Genomic DNA, 23,510 nt, shown 5'->3' with positions numbered 1-23,510 from the left:
GACTTAAGCGTGAAATTAATAAAGCAGGATCCTAGATCCAGAACTCTAGCTTTGGTTTAATGGAGAAGTCACTACATTAGACAACGATACTCATGGGCCCTCATTCTCAGTCCAGCCTTAAATTTTCCTCTGCAAAAGGGAACAGCTTCAAGAGGAGGGATGGAAAGTGAACTCGCAGGTTCATCCATGCTACCAGAGATGCCATGGGGCATTTAGAGTATCTGTAAGGCTGGTAGATGTGATGCAGGACTCACAAAAGACCCTTGAACTGAGGGAGTGGCAGATGAATGTGAGACAGGATGTCCTTTTACACTCAAATTGACCCTAGATCCCTAGATTCACCAGACAGGTGAATCACCTCAAGGTTCTTAAACTGAAGCTAGGGGATGCCTTTAGTCATCTATACCTGCATTAGTGAAGTGAAGAGTGCCCAGGCTCCTCCTCTGATCATGAGTGATCTGGCATAACCTGGCCTCAGCTCCATTATTCAACCATTTTAACCTGCAAAGGAGTGGCCAAATCTAAGCTTCCAACTGAGAACATCCTCTTGACTGAGATAAGGCTGACTTGTGCCCGGGAATTGTTTGGGACAGAAAGAGTTGGTCTAGGCCAAACACATACAAGGAACCACAGTAGCAATCAAACATTACAGACAATTTTGTTCCAGTGTCCAGGACCATACCCACACAGTTTATTAGATTAGTATGTTTTTGGGGGGTCTTAATTTCTACATATCTCCATTCCTTCTCTGAAATGTGACAGAAATATTTCCCTTCTTCACAGCAGGGATCTATACAACTGAAAATGTTTGGTTCATTTGGTCTGGTTCTCTGCTCTGGAGAGGGTTGGGCACACTAAATGTCTGGGAAGTGCAAAAATACTAGAGAGATGAGTGATATGCAAGTTAATCCCAACCATTTCCCGTACTGACATGCTTCAGATCTACCTGCACGCCATGAACAGGAAAATGATGGGGCTTGATGATTGTGCTGGTTAACTTTGTTCCAGACCCAGCAGAAGAACCTGTTGGCCTGCAATGTCGCCATTCAGCTCTGCCGAGTTAGTGGCAGGATTATGGGTGTTGGAGGTTATCCAAGGCTTCACCATCTCCCATCAGAACTACCTGCACCATATAGTCTCTGAATGTGCGTCTCAGAGCTCTTGTGTCTCCAAGCAGGCTTGTCTTCATCTATTGTAGGTCACGATTGCCCTGGTTCACCACTTTCAGGATTTTCTAAAGTGAATTATTTTCAAAGCCTTATATATTTATTTTGTTTACATCCATCTTTTTGTTTTCTCTAACCGTTCCAACCCCCTTTTTTCCTCCCATCACCTTGGATAATTGAGAGCTGTCTCTCAGTTTCACTGAGCATGAAATTAGGCTCTTTTACCTGTTCTGAATCCCAAACCAACCAAATTACAATGCTAAAGAGAGATTTGTATAACCTTTCTGTCCTGACAAAATAAAGAAAGATGTAATATCAGCTTTACTGACATCAGTGGGATTTGAAAATGGTTTAAGTTTCAGGAGAATTTAAAACCCCAGCTTTTCCCTCTTGCATACAGAGACACATAAGCATGTACACAAAATTCTTGCATGATTCTGTGGGGTTTTTGGGAGAAGAACCTCTGAATTATAAGTAATAGAAGGCATTTTAAAAGAAACTAAGGTTTATCTAAATATTTTCTTCCTCTATTTTTTTCCTTCCTTCCTTCCTTCCTTCCTTCCTTCCTTCCTTCCTTCCTTCCTTCCTAACCAGACCTGATAAGGTTGGACTTCTCTAAATCTCAGTACATCATTTATAGCACAGGTAAGGCACCTAACTGGGCTGTAATAAGGGCTGGTGCTTCCCTAAATTCTCAAGCTATGTATATATTAGTAATATATATGTGCCACTGTGCCCAGGAATAGTTTGGGACAGTGCTGGTTAGACCAGGCAACAAAACCCCAGGCCTTCTGCAAAAAAGCAGCACAGGCAGCCAATACATGCTGGCACTGCTTTTATTTACTAATATCAGTATAACTTCTCTGCAGTAAGATACTCCAAAAGGTATTGGAAAGGGAGAAATCTTGAATAAAGGATACATAATACTACCCTGGCTCAGGTAGTGCACAGTAGTTGCTGCTATGAATGTAAGGGTCTACAGAATTGTCTGTTCATGGTCACACAACATTGGGAAATCATTCTTCAGGCAGCATTGAGTTTTCTGTATTCAAGTCAGATGGGCATCTCAGAGAGCAGCTGCACAAACGTGATCGTACCAGAGGTGTAGAAGGGCCTCTGGTTTTTGCGTAACTAGTAAAGTTGTGCAAAACTCAGCAGTTTTCAGGCTCACTGCAGCTCCTTTGAAGATTTCTTGTTTTATGCTTTGTATGAACTTTGAGTTGGGAGTTTGAGCAAACCCAGCAATTCTGATCCCGTCATGGGGACTGTCCTGTACTTCAGGTTGGACACATGTTTACAGATCTTGATGAATTGGGACTCAGTGGAAAAACTTCAGAAAGAAGTGTGAGCTTGAAGATTTAAAACAGAGGAAACAGGAAACACTGCTTCAATCTGACCTGTGCCAGTCTGTGAACCCTGGTCTTAATTATTAACGTTGAACAAGTAACATCACAAGCAAGTGGAGCACATAACTCTACGCTTACCAGCTGTAGGGTAATTTATTCCTTAAGAAAACTCCCTTTTACCCCAAGGTAGTAGAGGCTGGATTCTGCTGCAGGTATCAGATATTATAGCGCTTCAAAAAGTCTTTCATTATCTTAGAATTTATTCTAATAGTAGCGATTTGTGTGATTCCTCTGAATTTTTCTGGTCATAAAAAATCTCTTTGACTTTCTGACATCATATGGCATAAGCATATACACATATGTATAAAATACCAACTTTTCATCTTGTGGTTTCTTTGCTGCCTTGATTATGGTTTAGAAGGCAGAATTTCTGAACCTCTTCTTGTTATATTAAATCTGTATGAAACTATATGAGATTTCCCATGATCAAAAATGAGCTCATATTGGATAATGGTTGAAAAACATGCTATATTTATGCTAAAAACATTCACAAAACCTTGTTAGAGATTCCAGTGAAAGACTATGGCTTGTCCTTGCCAAACGTAATATTTTGGCTCCATCCCAATCTAGAGATTTATACAGCATAGAGACAAAGAATTTATTGTGAGAAAGCCCACAGTTCTGGAATACAAGTAGAAATGAAGATGAAAATTTCACTATTGAAAAAGCATGTTATAAAATTTGTGATGACTGTATGGAGCCACTGCTTCAGATTTATGTCTCCTCTGCAAGACCTATTTGTAGAGCACCAACAGCTTTTGGGCATTTTGGTCATAAATAACATTAATTTCATATGTATAATCAAGACCAGCGACTTACAAAGACAGTCCAATTTTAGACTCTGACTATCGTAGATGTCATCAGAGTATTTGACAATGACTATGGTATGAAGGTCAAATCCTTCTCTGGCATACTGTTGCAAAGCTCTTTATCTATAGATACAGATACATGATAATGGTGCTCATTTCATTGTAATAAATAAGGACAACCTGCTCTTTTAGAAATCTGATCTTAGGTGGGACCTATGATCAAGGAAGTGAAGGCCAATGTACTTTGAGTATATGAATTCTTAGTGTTAGGCATGTGCTTTGTTAGGCAGATGCTTTCAACATCTTTTTATGAAATGATTCCCGACTGATGTATAAGGACAAGCAGTTATTTATGCTTGTGACCAGTAGCAGGCTGTGCTGTGCCTCACAGAGCAGTGAGCATGTTGTTCCTGGGTTACAAGGACTTTCTCTGTGTGTTGGGGTACCAAGAATTTCTTGCTCTTTGCTCATCGTCAACTGATCAGGTGTAAATTCCCTGTGACAAAGGTTGGTTCAGTCTGAGGCTTATCCCTCAGGGAAAGACAAAGAAACCAAGTGACAGGTCAGAAGCAGTCTGTGTTGAAAACTTGCCTCAGAAAATAGTTGATGCTCCTGGAAAACATGGTGAATTGCATTCTCACATCTTCTCTGGCATCTGAGACAGACTTAAGTGCCTTCTGTGATATTTAATCTCAAGAAGGCAAGTAGTGGTAGGAGGGGTTCAGATGATCTAGCTGTGAAGGCTGCCAGATTTAGGGGATGGGAATTACGATTTTTTTGCCTACCCTAGATTTAGCTATTTACAATATACATGTCTAGTGTGTACTGGTTGGCTAAGCTCCCATTCAGCTGGAGATCTAGACCAGACTGTTCAGTCAATGGAGTTTAGAGAGAAATTCAAGTCACACTAATCTAGAAGTCTATGTTAGGCCTGCTTAATTGTAATGCAGATTTCACAGGCTATACAAACGAGATCCCTAGAGACTACAGCAGAAGATATACACCTGGCTGAAATGGAGGCACCTACATGTAGATAAGTAGAGTTAGAAGTCTGGATCAGAAGCTGGATCTGACCTCAACTTCTCTACAACAGATGGAAAAGAAATATGGTCTCAGCTCAGCCTCTGGGTCTGGCAGTACTCATCATTCCCCAAGCATAATCGGAGAAGGCTGTCTGGTTTAAGCCCAGGGAAGAATCTGTGTAGGATCAAGACCTGTGCTCTTCTAGGTGCCCATCTTCAGTCCAACACTTATCGCCTACAGCAGGCATGAAAGAAAGTACTGAATGATCCAGGAGCTGCCTACAGAAGCTTTGTACTCCAACCTACTGAAGTGCAGCAGAGAAAGAAGGATGGGAGCTGTACCAGTTGACAGGTTTTGTAGCTGAAACCTTCAGCGTTTTATCCTGACTGCTATTTCTTCTATAAACACAGGAATCCTTGGGGATTAGCTACCTTGTATCACGTTTACTTTGTGTGCAGGTAAAGGGGAATTATCTGTTTTTCCACAAACCTAGGTAGCCCATTAAAATCTCTCTATGAGTATCTTGTATAAATAAGTATGTCTCCCTTGGTGTGCAGGTGTAGTTAGGTATTTTGGAGTGTGTGTATGTAAGGGAAAGTATACATAGACATAAGTGGTACGTGTATGTGTGTGCACCTCACTGCATGAGAATAGAAGTGGGGTTGTCTAAGTGTGTTCATACACACATAGGATGCACACAGGTATGTGTAAGAATAAACAGGAATGTGTGGATTTGTGGACCAGGCATTATCCTTGCCTCTCCCCACCTGCAACAGATAGATGGAAGAAACGGGATGGTGAGTATTTTGGATTCCATTCAAAGTCTGAGGGACTAAACATCAGGTATCACACCACCTGGTTGCCAGGTGCCTCATGCTCTATCAGAATCTTAATAAGCAAAAGATATTGGGATGTTGGGGCACAAAAGTTGTCTGTCCAGCCAATGAATGAAGAGTGGCTCAGCTGGCTGTGCTAAAGAATATGCAACATCATTCTAAGGCTTTATAGGCCTAACGAACCTGCTTGGTGTTATGGCCTGTAAACAACTCTCTCTAACAGTTCTTTACAAGTTGATTTTTTTTCAGGTATCAGCTAATGGCTAGAAAAAAATAAAAATCTGTAGCCTCAGCTAGTCATGTATTCCCCTCTGTGGTCTGAGCAAAGACAGGAGCACCTCTAGGATGTTTCATCACACTTATCTTTGACAAATATCTTAGATGACCCCACTGTTTCAAAGTGGCCCTCTGGAAGTTCCCATCTCGGTCTTGACTGTATCTAGCACATAGCCTAAAGCAAAAACTTGAAATTGCACAGCAACTCCTGGGCTGATAAATCTTTCTGATCTCAAACTGTCTATACACTTTTATCCATAACTTGGATAAAATTCTGATGAAGTTTGTACTTGGCATGTATGTACCATGAGTCTTTGTCTTCGTAACAGCTTCTTAGGCTGTCTACACCATTAAATTAAATATTGCGAGGGCATGGGCCCAGGAACCGAGTCTAAATACATTAGCAGTCTCTGTTTTTTTAGTCTGAGCCAGCTTGCATTCTCCCAGACCTTTCCAGGGTGTTGTTCAGGAATTAGTGCAGTGAGACTATTCCAGTAGGTAGTGTACTTTGAGGCCAGTCTGCTTTGGAGGCCAAAGAGTTAATAGTATGGTCTTGGTGAGATGATGTCAAATGGTCTCAGTAGCATAGAGGAGGCCCTGGACCTATTTAGTTAATTGGTAAGGATGCAGCCTAACTGTTCCTCCTTTTATTGCTGCTTTGATTCATCTGTATTGTCATTTTGGCTCTGAACTTGAGTTTCTACATTTCTGGACTATCCACTTCATTGGTTGGCTTGTGATTTGGCTCACATCTACAGCAAGAGAACTTTCTGGCCAGATGGGGAGATTCGGCCAGCAGATGTAGAAAATTACTTACTCAAACTCAGACTGTGGTCCTAGAAGCAGGGTGAATGCAACTAGCCTGAACTACATTGCTGGGCAAACGTGCTTTTTACAGACAGATAACAGAGGGATTATGGACGTTATAGTCTCCTAGGTAAGGGAACAAATACCATTTTAACATCATATGTAGTCTTTATCAAAATTATGGATTTTAGTTAATTGTTCCTCTTTCAAAATCATACCTGAAATGTGTTAAATGTCTCTGGATGTCGAGGTCTAATATTGGAGTCGGTCTGGAGGATCCGAGGGGTGATCTGTCTTGACTTAGAAGGTCTTGGAATTCTTTACATATTTGTCTAAAAGGAAAGTGGAAATCCTTAAATAAGACAGGTGTAATCCTTTCCATAAAGCTGATTCCCATAACACCGTTACCTTATCCTGAGTGATCTCATTCATAGCAGAAATGTTTGGCAGAGGCATCGTTAAAGAGATTAAAGGCAAACGAATCCCCCTCTTGCTTCCCTGCCCAAAATTCTGAGAGCCAGCAACATACAGAATCTCTTGAACAGGAATAGCTCCCCTCTGGAACCGTATTAACATTGACATTTTAAAATGTGATTTCTCTCCTGAATTGGACCCAGTTTGGCAGTGTTAAGTCTGGCTTAGCTCATCTACATTAGAAGCAAGGCTTATGATTAAAGAAAATGATGAACTAGCATTAGAATATGCCTGAAGACTTTGTGTAAATACACCACTACTTGTACATTTGCTTGTGTGCACTGGTTTATCTGCAAGTAGAAGTCCTGGCCATTTTGGCCTTGCCTTCTTGACCTCCAACTCTTAAGACAAATGGAACACTAGGAGTTGTGAAGGAAAGTGCTACCTTTGCTCTCCTAGTTTTCTTTTGTGTCCATACTCTGCTTCCTTGTAGAGTCTGGGGCAGAAGAACTGACGGATCCTCAACTGAGACCTCTCCCACAGGTCTGCCCAGAGTGAAAATTCATTCCGGCAACAGTATTTAAATTTCTTATTGAAACATTCATTAAATTGTTTTACATTTCTACCATGTATCAGGCAGCCTAAAGTAGATGTCTACAGCAGTCCGGAGAACTTGCATCCTAACAGTGCCTCTTTCTCTCTGGTGACGGTAGGAGGAGCTCAGTGACTCACTGAGCTGTCAGTGCCTACACAACAGACAGGCAAGTGAGGCAAATCCCATCATCTCCCCTTTTTCTTGATGATGGTTTCCTGGGCAACACACGCTTTCAGTAGGTAGGACCTGGGACCTCAGTTCAGCACCTTGCAATGGGAACTCAGGCTGTGTCTTGCCTGATCTCCCACCACCATAGTAGCCTGACTTCTTTGGAAAGGATGGATGGTCTTGCTGTCTTCCCTCTCCCTCTCCAGCCTTCCCTCAGGCTTCTCAGGATTTCTCGGCACCTGAGGTTTAAAAACATCCCCTGGAATACCTCTGTATAGGACCTAACACTAGGAGAGACCTGAAAATAAGGCTTTTTCATTCTTGTGACATTGTTGTATTGGGCCAGTTTGCAAATTAGTCTAGGAATATTCTACCAATGTACTTTTTAAAAAAGAAACCAAATCAGCTCCATTTAGTGCATGTCCTCAGAAGAGTACTATCTGGACCATGGATGAATAGAGACCCCGCTTACTTTCAATTGGTTTATGATACAGCTAATTAAAAAAGAAGTGTCTGCTTCTCTCTCTCAGGACTTCTCCAAATGAGCATATCATTCTCCATTGACTGTATTGGAAATATAGGCACTTAATGTGGGGTCAGGAGGGCACGATGCCCTCCAGATGATCAGGACACTCAGTTGGGTTGCCTGATACTAGCCTGACACTCAGTTGGGTTGAACTAATACTGGTCACAGTGACTACATGTAACCTAGTAAACAGTGCCACCTAGTAAAGTATACAGTGCCAGGAGTCATTCTCATACCCTCATGCAAATTGTCACCATCTGATAAGGTTCGTATAGTTATGCTCCTCTAGCCTCCTAAACAGGGTGGCTTCCTGAGAATGGACCCTGGTGTGGGCTATCTCTCAGAACACGCCCAGAAGATATCTGGGAGAGTTCAAGGAGCCATTCTAACATTTTAATAATATGGACAATTGCAATCTGATGACTCAGTGTGTGCATGGTTTACTTTGTTAGCATAGATGCAATCACTGTGCCTGGGGCCAGTTTCTAATAATAAAGAGCATCTCTGTGGTCCATGATTTCTGTTAGAAGACTCTTTGCACATCTGGCCCTAGATAAAGTTCGAGTTCTTCATTATGACCTTGTAACTCTTGTCCTTTGGGACAGGGGCATAATGGAAAATAAGTGGGTAAACTCAGCTTCTCGGTCTTTAGAAGGTCCTTCATTGCCAAGTTACAAGGAAGGAAACTATACTAACCTGTTTTTACCCTTCATTACATCACTATTCTGCAAATTGTGGACATAGACTTTGGATACCACAGCTCTCTCTTGGGTAAGAGGAGAGGAGATGCAGAAAACTATTTCCTGCTGTGCTGCTGGACCTCATCCAAGCCTGATTTCTGTAAACACTTGTCATCTGTATGGACCTAGGCACCGACTGCTTGAAAAGACAGCATAGTCTTAGCCTTTCAGGCAAAGAGAGGTATTCAGCAGAAATGTATGTAAATGCAGCATACAGTTTTAATGAATCAGGTCCTTAGAGGAAAAACAGTTCCTTTCAACAACTGAAAATAGTCAGTCATTTTGGCTTCCGAACAATCTACTATCCCCAGTCGGCCCTGTCAGCGCCGCTCTTCTCTCCTTCCTCCAACCTCTACTTTCTACCTGTTGAGAAAGTTCATCTTGAAAGTTCTTATATTTTGACAAAGGAAAATGTCAGAACCAAGTGTGCAATTAAGTTCCCTTCTATCTTCACATGTCAAAAGTCTTTACTGAATGTTGGCAGATTGAAAGAAAAGAAAAAACTTTTTTATTATACATGAAAACCTGTAAAAGGCAGTAACCTACTTTTTTCAAGGGGATTTCTAGGCAAAGTGGTGTCTCAGAGCCTCCACTACCAATAAAACATCACCTGGGGTAGTGACAGGGAGAGGGGCTGACAGTTATTTGCTGAGTTGGACTGTGACTTTGAAAAAGCAAAGAAAAATGGTTATGTTGTCTTAGGGGCCACAGATTAATAAAAAAAGTCCTGGTCACTCCTGCAAGGGAGGAACCTAATGATTTGTGATAGATAGTCAGATGTTCCAGTATACAATCGGGAAAAGATAAAAAAATTCTGTACTGGATCAGAACAAGAGCACATCTAGTCCATGATCCTATCCCTAGTTGTGGCCAAAGTAAATGCCTTGTGATGAGTACAAGAGCGGGGCAAATGTGTGCCCGTGAGTCTGATACATTCCAAGTGTGGTAGAGTTGCCAGGCATCCAAAGACCAGATATCAGCAAGGTGTTCAGCAGGTCCTGTGCATCCAGTCTCAGAGCCACTTTTCACAAAACCAGCAAATTGAGCACATATTGTCATGGCCCAGATGTAGATTATCCTGTGCTGGCTTTAAGCAATCCCACAATAAAACTGTTATTCACACTATGCTGTTTTGGTCCGTGTAAATGTGTGTGTATCTGTCCCTCTGTCTCATGTGGGCAGCCTTGTGCTGCCATACTCTGTGATGTTTCCCGTAGGACAGCGTGCCTCTCCATCAAGTGGAATTATTGACGTGGCCTTCAGCAGTTCTGCATCTGTCCTAGTTGCAACCTGATGAGGTTCTGTCCCCTGTTGTAAAGCCATTCAGCATCTCCCACACCTCTGCAAGGTGAACTAACCCATGCTTAAAGACCCTCTAAAACCAGGCCTCAGCTTTTTTTTTTTTTTTTCATTTCTGTGTTGATTGCATAGGCATGTCCTGAAGCCTTTCTAAAGAGTCTAGGGTTAACAGGCCAGTATCAGCACCCTTTGGCCAGAACTATGACAATTCAATGTTTTTTTTGAACCATCTTGCTCTGGAGTGCCCACACAATCATCTACTCAGTCAAAGAAGGTGAATGCAGAGAAAAAGAATTATAGGAGACAAGCTTGTCCCATTGTTTAGCCCTTTCTTATCCTTTCAGCTCTTAACCAAAGCTTGCTTCCCTCCTTGCCACTTGTGTTCAGTGCTGTATACTGGCTACACAGCCCAATCATGCCTTCCCATGACAATTGTCAGGTAAGGCTCTGATTCTTCTTTGTCTAGACCATCAAATTGTTAGAACAGGCCATGGCACCATCTTGTTACAACAGCTAGTACTGTCCTAGGCAGGTCCTGAGTTAGCAAATGTGAGGCACCATTTCCAAGAGGTAGTTTTGGAAGGTGAAGTAGTTTAACACAACGAGCATGATTTGTTCCATGATAGAAAATGGTCCTGATTTCATGCACTGTGTTACTATCAACATAGCCTCAGACCAGCTAGGGCTGAGCAGGGTAGTGACGAGAGTGTTACCTTAAGCTCAGTGGCCTCCATGAGGGTTAGAGAGGGTTATTGGCATCTAAAGTAGCAGTCTTTAGCCTTCACTAGCCCATGGGCCACAGTTCTGTGCATGGCAGCTGAACTACTTCCATTGAGGGTGGATGGATTGTTTGATCACAAGGTATAGATGCTCTTGATAACACTGGGAGCTCCTACTGGACACCAGAGTCTTCTGCATTGTAGACATTAAGGGCTCTATTTAGTTACCCACACATAGATGTGTAGTACCCAAGACATCCATAATAACTGGTAGGTACAACACAGTGACAAAAAGAGACCTGTGTGCTTCTGGAGCAGCAGCTGGTAACCAAGCTGGATAACCCAGTTCATCTCAAATGGCAGTAGGTGCCTCTGTTTGGGCAACTGAATCAAGCCACTGAAGTTGGATGTCTGAATCCAGAATGGAATTTCACCTCTATACCAGGAATTGCAGAAATAATTTTGTTCTTTCCCCTTATTTTTCCTCAAGACCCCACATGTGGAAGATCTCACCAGTTCTGCCAAAGGCACACTTCTATGGGCTTCTGGCTCTGTCCCAGAGTGGACAGTGGCATCACACACAAGCAATGGCACTCCAGTTCTTTCCATAGGCAAAGCTTGCCATAAGTGATTTTACCGCCCTGGAATTTCAGTGTTGTTTTTGGTGGCAGCATAACAGTCCACCACTTTTTCTGGTGTCGTAACTCACAAGTCTATGAGGCAGGGCAGTTGTGAAATTACTGAAATTACAAACCTAGAGTTTATATATGCCTAGCGGATAATTGAAACTCCTGACGAATGACTAGAGTACCTACTATCAGACACATGGAAGCATGGCTGGGAAATACCATGCTAACATTACGATGTCACGGACCTGCATCTCCTGTAGTACCTGGACAGGACTGGTCTGTGAATCACTGTTCTCCTTCCAGGCAGGAGAGGGCAGTAGTAGCACGCACATTGACCCATCTGTCCCCGTTACAAGCACTCTGCAGTAGGATATGGCCTATCTTTGTATTATCAACAGACCTCTCTGGTCAATTTGCTGGTGCTTTTAACTGATGGAAGGGGGAAAAAAGTAATTTTGTTCCTTACAAGTTCAGGATAACAGCCTACAAGCCCGAAGTTCGTGGGAGTTAGGAGTAATGCATGCCCACGACTCCCCATCTCAGTAGTAAAGGAGGGTGAGAAAGTAGGTATGGAGTGGTGAGAAAGGGTAGTGAGACTCTTATGTGTCCCTCAGTGAGACAGCCTGTGGAGGTAGGACATAACAGTTACCCACTGGTTATTACAACCCGTGGTAATATGATCTCTCACTAGAGCCAGAAATGAAGGGGGAAGATTTGTATCGTTATGGTTGAATAACATTTTATAGATGGGGCAAATCCTCCAGCTGGGGCAACTTGCAGTCTTAGCTCTTGTTGAGGTTGTGCTGCCCAGCAGTACAATCAGCGCTTACACAGTCAGGGGGGCCAGATTGTTAATGGGCTATACAGCAGTGGGGAGACACAACTTGCAGAGAGGAGCTCCTTCTTGCCAGCTGGTTTATTCTCATGTCTCTGAAACCCCTTGGGCCCTTAAAACAAATGTGGATATAGGTAAGAATAAGATCATATTCCACTTATATTATTCCTTTTAATCTACAAGGGACTTAGGATCGTGATGCGTGAGGTCTCTCATCAGCTTCACAAACAGCAAATGGCCCCTGAGCCACATGGTGCTCTGCTTATCACCCCAGGGGAGGATCACAGGCGATATTGATGGGATTCACAAGCCTGAGATGTTTCAATATGTCGACTCTGGGTCACCTTCAGGGCAAAGAACTCTGGATGCAAGAGGGACACCAAGGCCAGGAATCCTGTTCCCCACAAACAGACAAGCAGAAGGACATTGGGATACAAAGGACAATCCTGTTGACTGTCAGTCTTCTCCCCTACAACTCTCTGTTGACTATATCCCTGCCTGGATGATTCCCAAACATTTCCAGCACTGGGATGGTGGTTTGAGAGCTCAGGTTTCTGGCCTCAGCTCTCCTGCAGCCTCACTGTGTAACACTGCAGTAAGTGCAGGAAGAGTATGAATATGTTCAAGGGTACCCCATGCAGGCACGCCACACACCTAGTGTAGGTCTACATTGTTCCATGCAGACTATTTATTCCTGTTTCCCATGGCTCATGAAGGCTAATTGCTCCCTCATCAAGGCTAATTAACCTAGACGAAATGTTATCCTAACATGATGTTACTGCTCCAGGGAGGTGAGTAGCTTGTTTAGAGCAAAAGTTAGGTGTCTCTGTGTGTCTTCAATGGCTTTAGCAAAGCTCCCCTGCTGGTGTACATTGTTCCAGTGCCTTTGACTTCAGGGGAACTCTTGCAATTTCCATTCAGAGAGGATCTGTCCCTCTGCAAACCAACTCTCCCTCAGCAGATTAACGACATTTATCCCACAGTAACTAGTACTTCAGTAGAAGCTTAGATCTCCTGCTCACGCGCAAACAGGAGACAAAGCCAGACTCTATCCTATAGATTTTTCCATGTAATAATGTCCCCTCCTCTCATCTAAACCAAAGCATCTGAGAAAATGTATGTGCCCCCTTAACCGCCGGCAATGAGAGCATAGCCACTAAAACCTCATTGCAGTAAATAAGGTTCCTCTTACAGCATCTCTAAAGAGGATTGCTCTCACTTGCTGTCAGTATTGTTGTGATAGCAGTCACTGCAATCCCAGCTCCATACTCCCACTCCTCCCTCCCCCAGCCCCCAGATCCAAAATGGAGAAGTGACAGACAGATTTCTTTTTTAGTTTCCCCTCCCTTCTTACTTTGTAGCTAGGATCATCTTTTTCCTCGCTGTCTGTTCTTTCTGTTCCATGTGCTGTCTGGCAATGTGCTCTCCTACCGCCTTGGCAGGGAATTCTGTTTCACAGGTGTAGCCGAAATCTCTGGCCAAATGTAATGCTTCCCCTGTGGGTAAACAAAATGGGTCCGTTAGTTTTTAGGGTTATTGTTTTTTATTATTATTATTATTATTATGATTACAGAATTTCTTCCACTCTTAAAAAAAAAATACAATAATAAATCACTTCTGTAGACATTCATTCCCAATCTCAGTTACAGATTTCAGCCCATTTGGCCTGCTCGTGCTTAGTCATCAGATGGTGCCAGCCAGAAGATAGGAGATATTCTCTTCTCATGAGAAAATACTAGTCAAGACACTTGGGTTTAGCTCCCTTCCCTGCCACTAGTGAGTACTGGGCAGCTGCTCAAGTTTTGTAAGCCCAGTTCATCATTGATATTTAAGGCATGGAAATTAGTGGAAGGTAGGAATAAATCACTCTGAAGAGCTGAGATTCAGCCTTTGGTGCTTCTCTTCTCTGTCTCTAAAAGAAGAATAGCCTTCTACCCCAGGAGAGAGCCGTGGGGATAACATACCTTTCAGCATATTTGCTTAGGGGTTAAGCCAGCAGGCACAATACAAGTGCCCCACACTAAAGATGAGCAGACCCCAAAGTAGAGCACATGAAACAATCCTGTTGCCAAGAAGACTGCAATAAAAAATGACCAGACTAAATAAAAAGGGATGACAAAGAAGACCACAGTTGCTGTTTTATAGGTGGGGAAATCAAGGCAAAGGGAATACATGGCTTGACTAGGCTTTATGAGAAGTCTGTGACAGAGGCAGGCACTGAGCACCTCTCTACCTCACTACAGAGACTGGACACCATAACCCAACTCCATGCTGGGTGCCAAATACCTCTGGAAGAACCTGTCCCTCTCCACTAGCTTAGAGAACACAGGAATTTATTTTAGGGTTTACTGACCACTCTGGCCTGCGTGCTGTGACTCTGACAACCTTGGTGTGGGATTTATCTGATCAAACACAGATGCCTGGAGTGTGAACATCTGTGCCTAAGTTAGTCTTTCCCTGGTGGGAAATAGGCACTTCCAGTTGACACTTGCTCTCATCTCGTTGTAGAAGGTAGAAATAGGTCACCTACCAGCAGTGTATGTTGAAGCACATCTGCATGAGTGACTGAGAGATGTGCTCCAGAATAGTTTTGGGGTTAGGATGTTGTGGTTTTTTTTATTTTATCTTTCTTTTTTTCAGAGTTGTGTATTTGATTGCCGTCATGAGAGGTGGCATCGGACCCTGGCTCTTTGGAGACCAGGCTGATACTCCAGGTGAACAGTTAGGAAGGATGCAGGACATGTAACTTTTCCCTTTGAGAACATGCACAGTGGAATTCCTCTGATTAAATGTCGGTATTGACATCTGACCTAATACTTTCAAGTCAACAGAGACAAGCTAGTACTTGAAGCATGTATCATCCCATACTAAAGTAGAAGGCAAAAGTGGATCAGAGGAATTATAGAAGAGTCCGGGTCAGAAGGGAAGTCAGGAGATCACCTTCTGTAGAAAGCATGGCCTTAGATTAGGTTATTCATGGACTTTTCAAGCCTAGTCTTGAATATTTCCAACCATGGAGATTCCACAGCTTTTCTGAGCAACCTAATCAAATGTTTAATGATTAATTTAATTTAATTTGATTATTAATTACCCAGAAGTGCTACTTTCTCCCTATTGACTACAGTGAGACATGAGAGGACAGATACAACTATGATAGAGATGATGAGATGAATCCCATCCCCAGCAAGACAGAGTCTGCTCTGCACAGACCTGGCCAAGCCAAGGAAGATGAAAACTTCCATGGGAGCAGTGGTCCTGTGCCAGGGGCAGCATGAGGCGTAAGGACCCACAGGCACTGACCTCTGTTCCAGACTCTGTTCTCCACCTTTTCAGAGTTTATGGTATCCCCTTCTATCATTGGATAGAAATGTAGATGAATTATACTAGAAAAATACCTTTTGTTTTCACAAGCAAATACTTTGTTATGTGTTTATCTGACCTAATTGGATTCAGGTACTAGTAAAATACATGCACTACTCCCAAGAAATTTGTTTGCTGACACCAGTCAACAACAATCTTCACAGCTGTAAACAATTTTATATGCAAAAATTGAAGATTATACTCAAAATCATCTGCATTATTGGGATTTTTTAAACATTATTTCCAGTATGCCTAAAAAGAATAAGAAGTTAACAAACAACCACTGTCTCTGAGTTGAAAGGAGAAATGGTTTCCACTTAGTTTACAGCTTCTGGAAAAGTAAAATAATTTTCAGTGAAATTAAAACGGATTTTAGTGGTATGTTAGCAGTGAGTCAGAACGAACAGGCATATAGCTGACTGCCAGTTTTGTATTTAAAATGTCTATCCCAGACTTTCTCATGGATGAGAAAGGGTACAAATTTAAACCATAGCTGCTGAATTTCTGTAGAGCTGCTTCAAAATTTCTATTTCAGCTACACTTTTACTCTTCCTTAAACGAAGACTTAAAGAGTAAGTCAATTGCAGAAGAGTACCAGGTTTTGTTTTTCAACCAAACTCCATCAAAACACTTGTTAGGTTGGTTTTCATGCCAGCGTGGAAAGAAGATAAAAGTCAAACCCATTGAAGCTGTCATCAGGTGGAATTACCATTCTCCAGACAGCTCTATCCTGGTCCTAGTCAGACCCAAGTAACAATGCAAGGAATGTAGTCAGCAAAGAATTTAAACATTTAGCCGTTGGTAAAGTCTTGGTTTCTTCAAGAGAGCAAAACTTTATGTGATGGAATGTAGGCATTTATTTAACGTGGTCAACAACAAACTGACCGAAATTTGTATGTTTTCACTTAATGTCAAAAAAAAGGGAATGAAAATATGAATTGTCACTCAAATTAGTCTTTACAAAGATGGTGTATATTATTTACTAGAGCTGAGAAAATTATACTGAACTGTTTTGATGATCTGAGAAAATTATACAAAAGTATAAAACTTGTCCATTTTACCTGGAGCTGGGATTGTGATCGTGATTAAATGCTAATGGTATGTGAAGAGATAAAATCATGAGCAAAAAGAAACAGAATGACTTATCTGCTTGTGGATATAGATATGTAAAAATATAGATACGAATTACCTATTGTGTTTTGTGAAATAATAAATTTAAAAATGTTTTAAATATATTTTTAAAATATATTTTTACTGGAAATGGAAAGCTGATGTATACTATGAATGCACATTAGAACTATGTGTATTTATTCATATAAGCACACACTTCCGTATGATATAAGGAGTAGGCATTCTAAATTACAACATCAAATTCTAAATAAAAATACAAATATGGACATGAAAACACTCTGCAGAACATGATTTCTCATATCTCAATGTTGAACAAAGACGTCTGTTTGAACCTGGACCAAACGATGATTTGGTATTTAGAAGTGGATTGTGATATACTTCTATACGTATTCTTTTTTCTCAGTCTCATTAAATAGAGGTCCCTTGTATTACTGCACAGTAGGAAATAAGTCTGCTTGGTGGGGGAAAGTAATTTGTACAAAATGTCATAAAAGATGTTCTTTCTTTTTCTACATTATAATTTGGACAAACATTTATTCTGGAGGAGAATGTGGAAGTGTTGGAAATGTTGGAAATGTTGGAAATGTGGATGAATGGACCTCTTTTCTTTTACCTTAGATTTGCCTTCTTCTGCCTAGTTATTATTTACATCAGGGAGGAGTCATATTAAAGGTAGAAGCCCCTAAAATCCCTCGCTTTTATAGCCAGTTGCCTTGTTTCGATCTAAAATCAAATTTCCCTATGTGCAATATCCCCAGCTCTTTCCTCCTGCAGAGACAAAGAAGAGGTGTTGGGGATCATTGACTCTTTCTCCTTAAATCCAGCACACGGCTTTGCAGCTATAGGTAGCGCTGCCTTTCCTATATAATTTAACAATTGATCAGAGAGCTTTGCATGATGGAAAAGGACAGTTGCTGAAGCTGAATTGGCAGAGACAGCTCTGGAAAGCCTCAGTGGAGAGACCAGTCGCGTACCTTGACAGGTTTCTGTGGGCAGGTGCAAGGAGCAGCGTGCGTGTCTCCTGGGTCTAGCAAGAATGAGAGATGTTCCTATGCAGAGTGAAGGCAGAAGCTCTGTCCCAGGAGAAGGACACTCGGCATCTGAACCTCCTCTCTCCTTGGCTTTGCCTCCTCTGGATGCTCTATCCAGCAGAAATGTCACCCAGGGAGAGGAGGGACAGGCAGGAGGTGGAAGGAAAGGTTTTCTATTTGTAGGGTGTGAAGGGAGAAGGAACAAGGGGAAGGATATTTAAACAAAGGCTGGTGGGGGAGAAGTGTGACAGTTGATAGCAGGGCGAAAAAAGTAACCGCTGACCTATTTTTCTCAAGAGTTTATGTCCCCAAATTATGAATGCCAGTAACTCTGTGTCTAGGAAATTTAGTGTCTGAATTAGGTTTGACAGGAAAACAAATTCCAGATTTTTTGTAAAAGCTTTTTCTGTTTTTTTTGTAAAAAATCTGATGGTTTTAAAATCCTTCATGTATTACTTTTACCTGCTTCTGCAATCACATTTATGCTATGTCTCTGCCTTATAAGTGACCTGTCCAAACAGAAGGGGATATCTCCTCTCTTCTCACATTCTTTCTTGCTCCCTCTGGGGAGGCTTTTGACTCCTTTGAGCCAGCAGTAAGGCTTAGCCTTGGCAAAGCTAGTATTTAATGGAGGAGCCTTTATTGTATTAGCCAAGATGTAGGAATTTTCCTTTTAGAGCTGGTAAGAAAAATGACCTTTCCCTTCATCTAATCTAGGCACTAGAGGGCATCCCTCACCTACAGGTTGCACAAAGATATGTCCCATACTGCTGTGGAGAGTCTTGCAATGCTGAGTTCATTCTCCCAGTCTGTCTTTCCACCCATTGTGCTGATTTATGTGGATGACAACGTAAAGAACAGAACTGATCTGTCAAACAGTTCCCACTTTGGGGCCCAGAAGTCCCTACCAAAGACAATAAAGACACAACCCGACCAAAACAAGAATAACAGTAAACACCCAGCAGCCACGCTGAACCCCAAAAGAAGTTTGCAGAAAACAAGGGGCCACAGAATAATTTTCATAAAGTCTGGATCTTCACATGACCACCACAGCCTAGAAATTCATTGCCGTTCCTCTGTTGAACCTAGCAGTACTCCCCAAAACGCAATGATTTTAGTCTATTTTAGAGGAAGAGAAGTATTAGTTATGCCAGAGACTTTTGAGATGGCTTTGGTCAATATACCTAATCACCATACAACTAATTTTGCCTTTTCTCACCTCAAACAGATATTCAAGAGGTTGAGCACATTCCTACCTTACAGAGATATTAAAGGCCTCGATACATTGAAGACTGTGAGGACCTTTAGTAATAATAAACTTAGAACCATCTAAAGTAATCAAGAGTGTCACAATCCTAGGTCCTTATGAGAAGTCCACACAGTGGACCTGATATTTAGGGATTTAATAAGACTAACAAATCATGATGTCAATTTGTGTATTGACATCCCACAGAAAAAGCCAATGTTGTTTTCTTCATGTCCTCTAAAACCTGGAATAAGCCTGTGTCTTTCCATTTCTGCCTCCTCCAGCAGCTGGAGCCATTGAGGGATGGTTTCCTTGCAGGAACCGTGCTACAAGTTAGTACCACTTGGAAGTAATATCTGCGTGTACAAAGGGAGGACGGCTTATACCACGAAGAATTCAACAACTACTGCCGAGTTTGGCTGAGGATTGGTTACATAGACAGAAAACGAGCTTCATTTTCTTTTCTGCTGGAATGCTAACGCACATGGTGGTGCCTTCCCCAAAAATTCCAGCAGAAAAAATTCATGATTAGCATGTCTAGGCAAACAGGTCTCTGTCAAAGTGAGCTCAGTCTCCTCAGTATGTGTCTTTAGGACTCACAGTAAGGCAGTCCAAGAACAAAAGCAATACCATAGGCTTGATAACAGGTTTGTTATTGGCTTTTGAGTAAAGGGCAGGGAGGCAAGCACAGCTCCATCTCTGGGAAAAAGGAATCTAATTCTAACTTACAGTAAAGGTACTTTGCCATCAATTCCAGGCCAGCAGTTGAAAGAGGGCTTCCTCACTCTCAATCTCTTCTAATGAATGAGTAGCTGGTCACATAGCTCTGTTTATTCTTCCCTGCTAAGACCCAAGATGCATGAAGGATTATGAAGATAGGAACAGCCCTTACTCCTCTAAAACGGTACCTTTTCTAAGACTGTAACTCTTTTACAGCTTTCTTTTTATTACAAGCAGGTGTGACATGGACATACCTGTATTTCAGAGCAGCCCCATTGTAGTTCTGTGTGCTCAGTGGCCCCTGAGAACCTTAGTCCCTCCTCTTAGATGCTGAAAAACCTCCATTGTTGTGGATTCAGCACTATTTCTGCCTTGTGGAGTCTCCATCCTTTGAGATAATAAAAACCTCAGTAGACAAGGTCCTGATCAACCTCTTCTAATTGACCCTGCTTTGAGCAGGAGGATTGGACTAAAAGATCGCCAGAGGTCTCTTCCAGCCTTCAACCTCTCTGTAATTCTGTGATTCTGTGGAAATATGTGCTGAGACCTCAGCCTACTTGCCTAGATCTGTATAGACCTTTCAGGTTACGATCCTAGAAGGTGTTGACCTTTAGGATCAGCTGAGTGCTCTCAACATCAAGAAGGAGGGATCTGAAATTCCCAGAGCTGTTACTCGCAGCCAGACAACGAACTGAGTACTTAGTGGATTCACTCAGAATAGAAGAGATTCAGGTAGAGTTTCTTCCCTTTGCCTTAGGGGTTTGAACCTGCATCTCCCAGCTGAAGATTTGAAGAGCCTGGCAGTGTTTGGTAAATGATATTTAAACAACAAATAAAGGCCAAGAAAGTATCTCCTGGGCCTGTCTAGAGTTTATCTGAAAACAGATTTCATTTATTTACATGTGGGGGGAAAAGTCTTGTCTAAATATTATGCCTTCTCATGGGAGAAAATAAAAATCATCACATTTTTGGATCAGCTCCAGGAAATTCACAAGTTTAAAAAAAAAAGGAGGGTAAAACCCGCTACTTGTGGAGTTGGTATAAGACATTCATCTCTCTCACAAGAACACTTGGATCATCGATTTGTAAGCCAGATCCCAGCACAAAAAGCGCAGATCAATGCCGAGGAAACTGCAGGACCAAACCACTTGCCGGGAGCCGAGACGTCTCAGAGTGAGCTTCCATTTTGCCACTCATTCTGTCTGTGGCTTTAGGCAAGTCAGTTCTCCTCTTCTTTGTACAAAATACAGATTATGATATGTAACACTGTGGCTGAAAAGTGTTGTATACAAGGAAACATTTTAATTATGTTTATAGTATATGGCAACATTATAAATCCTACCTTCTACCAAGGAAGTCAAGAGTGTGACATTTGCTGCTTTTCTTCTTCCTGCAGGCAAATTCAGTCCCAGTCTGTCTAATTTTTCTCGCAAGCAGCGTCCTCCATTCTTGGATTTTGCTCTATCATGAGAGAACAGTAGGAGAGAGAAACTTGTCTTTATTCTGCACTTTTTTCCCCATGTTAGTGTAAGTCTAGAAATTGTACACACCTTATTGACAAATTGTGGTGGGTTGACCCTGGCTGGATGCCAGGGGCCCACCAAAGCTGCTCGATCACTCCCCCTCCTCAGCTGGACAGGGGAGAGAAAATATAATGAAAGGCTCGTGGGTCGAGATAAGGACAGGGAGATCACTCAGCAATTACCGTCACGGGCAAAACAGACTCGACTTGGGGAAAAATGAATTCAATTTATTACCTGTCAAATCAGAGTAGGATAATGAGAAACAAAACCAAATCTTAAAAACACCTTCCTCCCAACCCTTTCTTCTTCCCAGGTTTAACTTTACTCCCAAGTTCTCCACCTCCTCCCCCTGAGCGGCGCAGGGGGTCAGGGAATGGGGGTTGCAGTCAGTTCATCACACGTTGTCTCTGCCGTTCCTTCCTCCTCAGAGGGAGGACTTCGCACATTCTTCCCCTGCTCCAGCGTGAGGTCCCTCCCACAGGAGACAGTCCTCCACTAACTTCTCCAACGTGAGTCCTTCCCACGGGCTGCAGTTCTTCAAATTGATCCAGTGTGGGTCCCATCCACGGGGTGCAGTCCTTCAGGAACAGACTGCTCCAGCGTGGGTCCCCCGCGGGGTCACAAGCCCTGCCAGCAAACCTGCTCCAGCCTGGGCTCCTCTCTCCACGGGGCCACAGGTCCTGCCAGGAGCCTGCTCCAGCGCAGGCTTCCCACAGGGTCACAGCCTCCTTCAAGCATCCACCTGCTCTGGCGTGGGGTCCTCCATGGGCTGCAGGTGGATATCTGCTCCACCGTGGACCTCCATGGGCTGCAGGAGGACAGCCTGCCTCACCATGGTCTTCCCCACGGGCTGCAGGGGAATCTCCGCTCCGGCGCCTGGAGCACCTCCTCCCCCTCCTTCTTCCCTGACCTTGGTGTCTGCAGAGTTGTTTCTCTCACATATTTTCACTCCTCTCTCCTGCAGTAATTTTTTCCCCTTCTTAAATATGTTATTGCAGAGGCACTACCACCGTCGCTGATGGGCTCAGCCTTGGCCAGCAGTGGGTCCGTCTTGGAGCCGGCTGGCATTGGCTCTACTGGACATAGTGGAAGCTTCTAGCAGCTTCTCACAGAAGCCACCCCTGTAGCCCCCCGCTACCAAAACCTTGCCATGCAAACCCAATACACAAATGTGTGGGGTAATGCCTGCACTAATGACATCAATGGAAAATCTTGCAGAGCTGTATTCTTAACGTCCTGCTCACCCTACGTGAGTCTTTCACATTGGTCCTTTGACAGACATTTTAATGTCTGCCACAGGGTCATCAGATCTTCAGACAGCTTTCCACCTAGTGGAATCCATGGTCCTAATTTGGGCACAGAGCCTGGGATTGCAATGACTGAATATAAATATTGACAGTGCAGTCGCTTATATCTGATTTAGCCACCCCCGGCTCCAAAGACAATCGAGAGAGAAACATGCACTTCTAGAATGATATTAAACAGATATCTAAGATGAGGGGACTTTACCCATCTCTCTCACCTGACTATAAAAGGAAGCCAGATAGCCAGATAAATGTAGAAGTCTGTGTGGAACCAGCTCTAGCTATCCTGCTATAATTTATGTAGAGATGTAGGTACTTAGAAATGTAGTCTACAAAGCCTGATACTTACAAGGAAGAAGTATAAGGCAATAGGAAATGCTGAAACTAAAATCCCAGCCGTCGTTAGTTATCTATGCCCCTATCCCAGATGCCTACATCGCTTTGTTCTCACAAAATGGTTCCTGGTGCAGCCCACACCTGCTTTTCTGCAGTACCTCAGCGTTTGAAGCATTTGAGACATATCCATTTATGCAGCAGACGTAGGTTGAATTTCTTCCTCAGCCTGAGGGAATTTTAACCCATGTCTTTTAGACAAATGCAGCAGTCAGCCGGCAGTGAAAAACTAATGTTAAAATGCTTGAATATTGAGTAGAGCAGTGATTGGAACCCAGATCTCTCCCATCCCAAATGAATGACCTGGTCACTAGATAAGAGTCATCACTACAGTTACACCTTTGCTTTTGTCCAACAAATATTTAATTAGCCCCAAATGAGACTGAGGAGCCCTCAGCTTAGAATAACCAATCACCAAGTATTAAACATGCCTAACTAGATGTTTTGAGGTGCAGGTTCAAGTTCCTTCAGGCAGAGGAAGGAACCAAACTTGGAATACCACTGTCTGGATGGTCATTTTTATGCACTAAGAGATACCACAACTTTGACCATGT

At 42.6% G+C, this 23,510-nt stretch overlaps 1 protein-coding gene across 1 annotated transcript in view; it reads right to left on the bottom strand.

Moving 5' to 3' along the window:
* Nucleotides 1–23,510, bottom strand: part of TFAP2D (transcription factor AP-2 delta) — a 50,422-nt gene that overhangs the window by 8,351 nt on the left and 18,561 nt on the right. Inside the window, exons 5-7 of the mRNA XM_050894858.1 lie at nucleotides 21,079–21,197; nucleotides 13,603–13,744; nucleotides 6,542–6,655 (exon numbers count right to left, since the gene is read on the bottom strand). Coding sequence (XP_050750815.1) covers nucleotides 6,542–6,655; nucleotides 13,603–13,744; nucleotides 21,079–21,197 — 375 coding nt within the window. The remainder of the gene's footprint in view (nucleotides 1–6,541; nucleotides 6,656–13,602; nucleotides 13,745–21,078; nucleotides 21,198–23,510) is intronic.

The sequence above is a fragment of the Gymnogyps californianus genome, chromosome 3 (genome assembly GCF_018139145.2).
Source record: "Gymnogyps californianus isolate 813 chromosome 3, ASM1813914v2, whole genome shotgun sequence".
NCBI classification, from domain to species: Eukaryota; Metazoa; Chordata; class Aves; order Accipitriformes; family Cathartidae; genus Gymnogyps; species Gymnogyps californianus.
The sequence above is the reverse complement of the archived record's forward strand: the minus strand, read 5'-3'. Positions and strand labels throughout refer to the sequence as shown.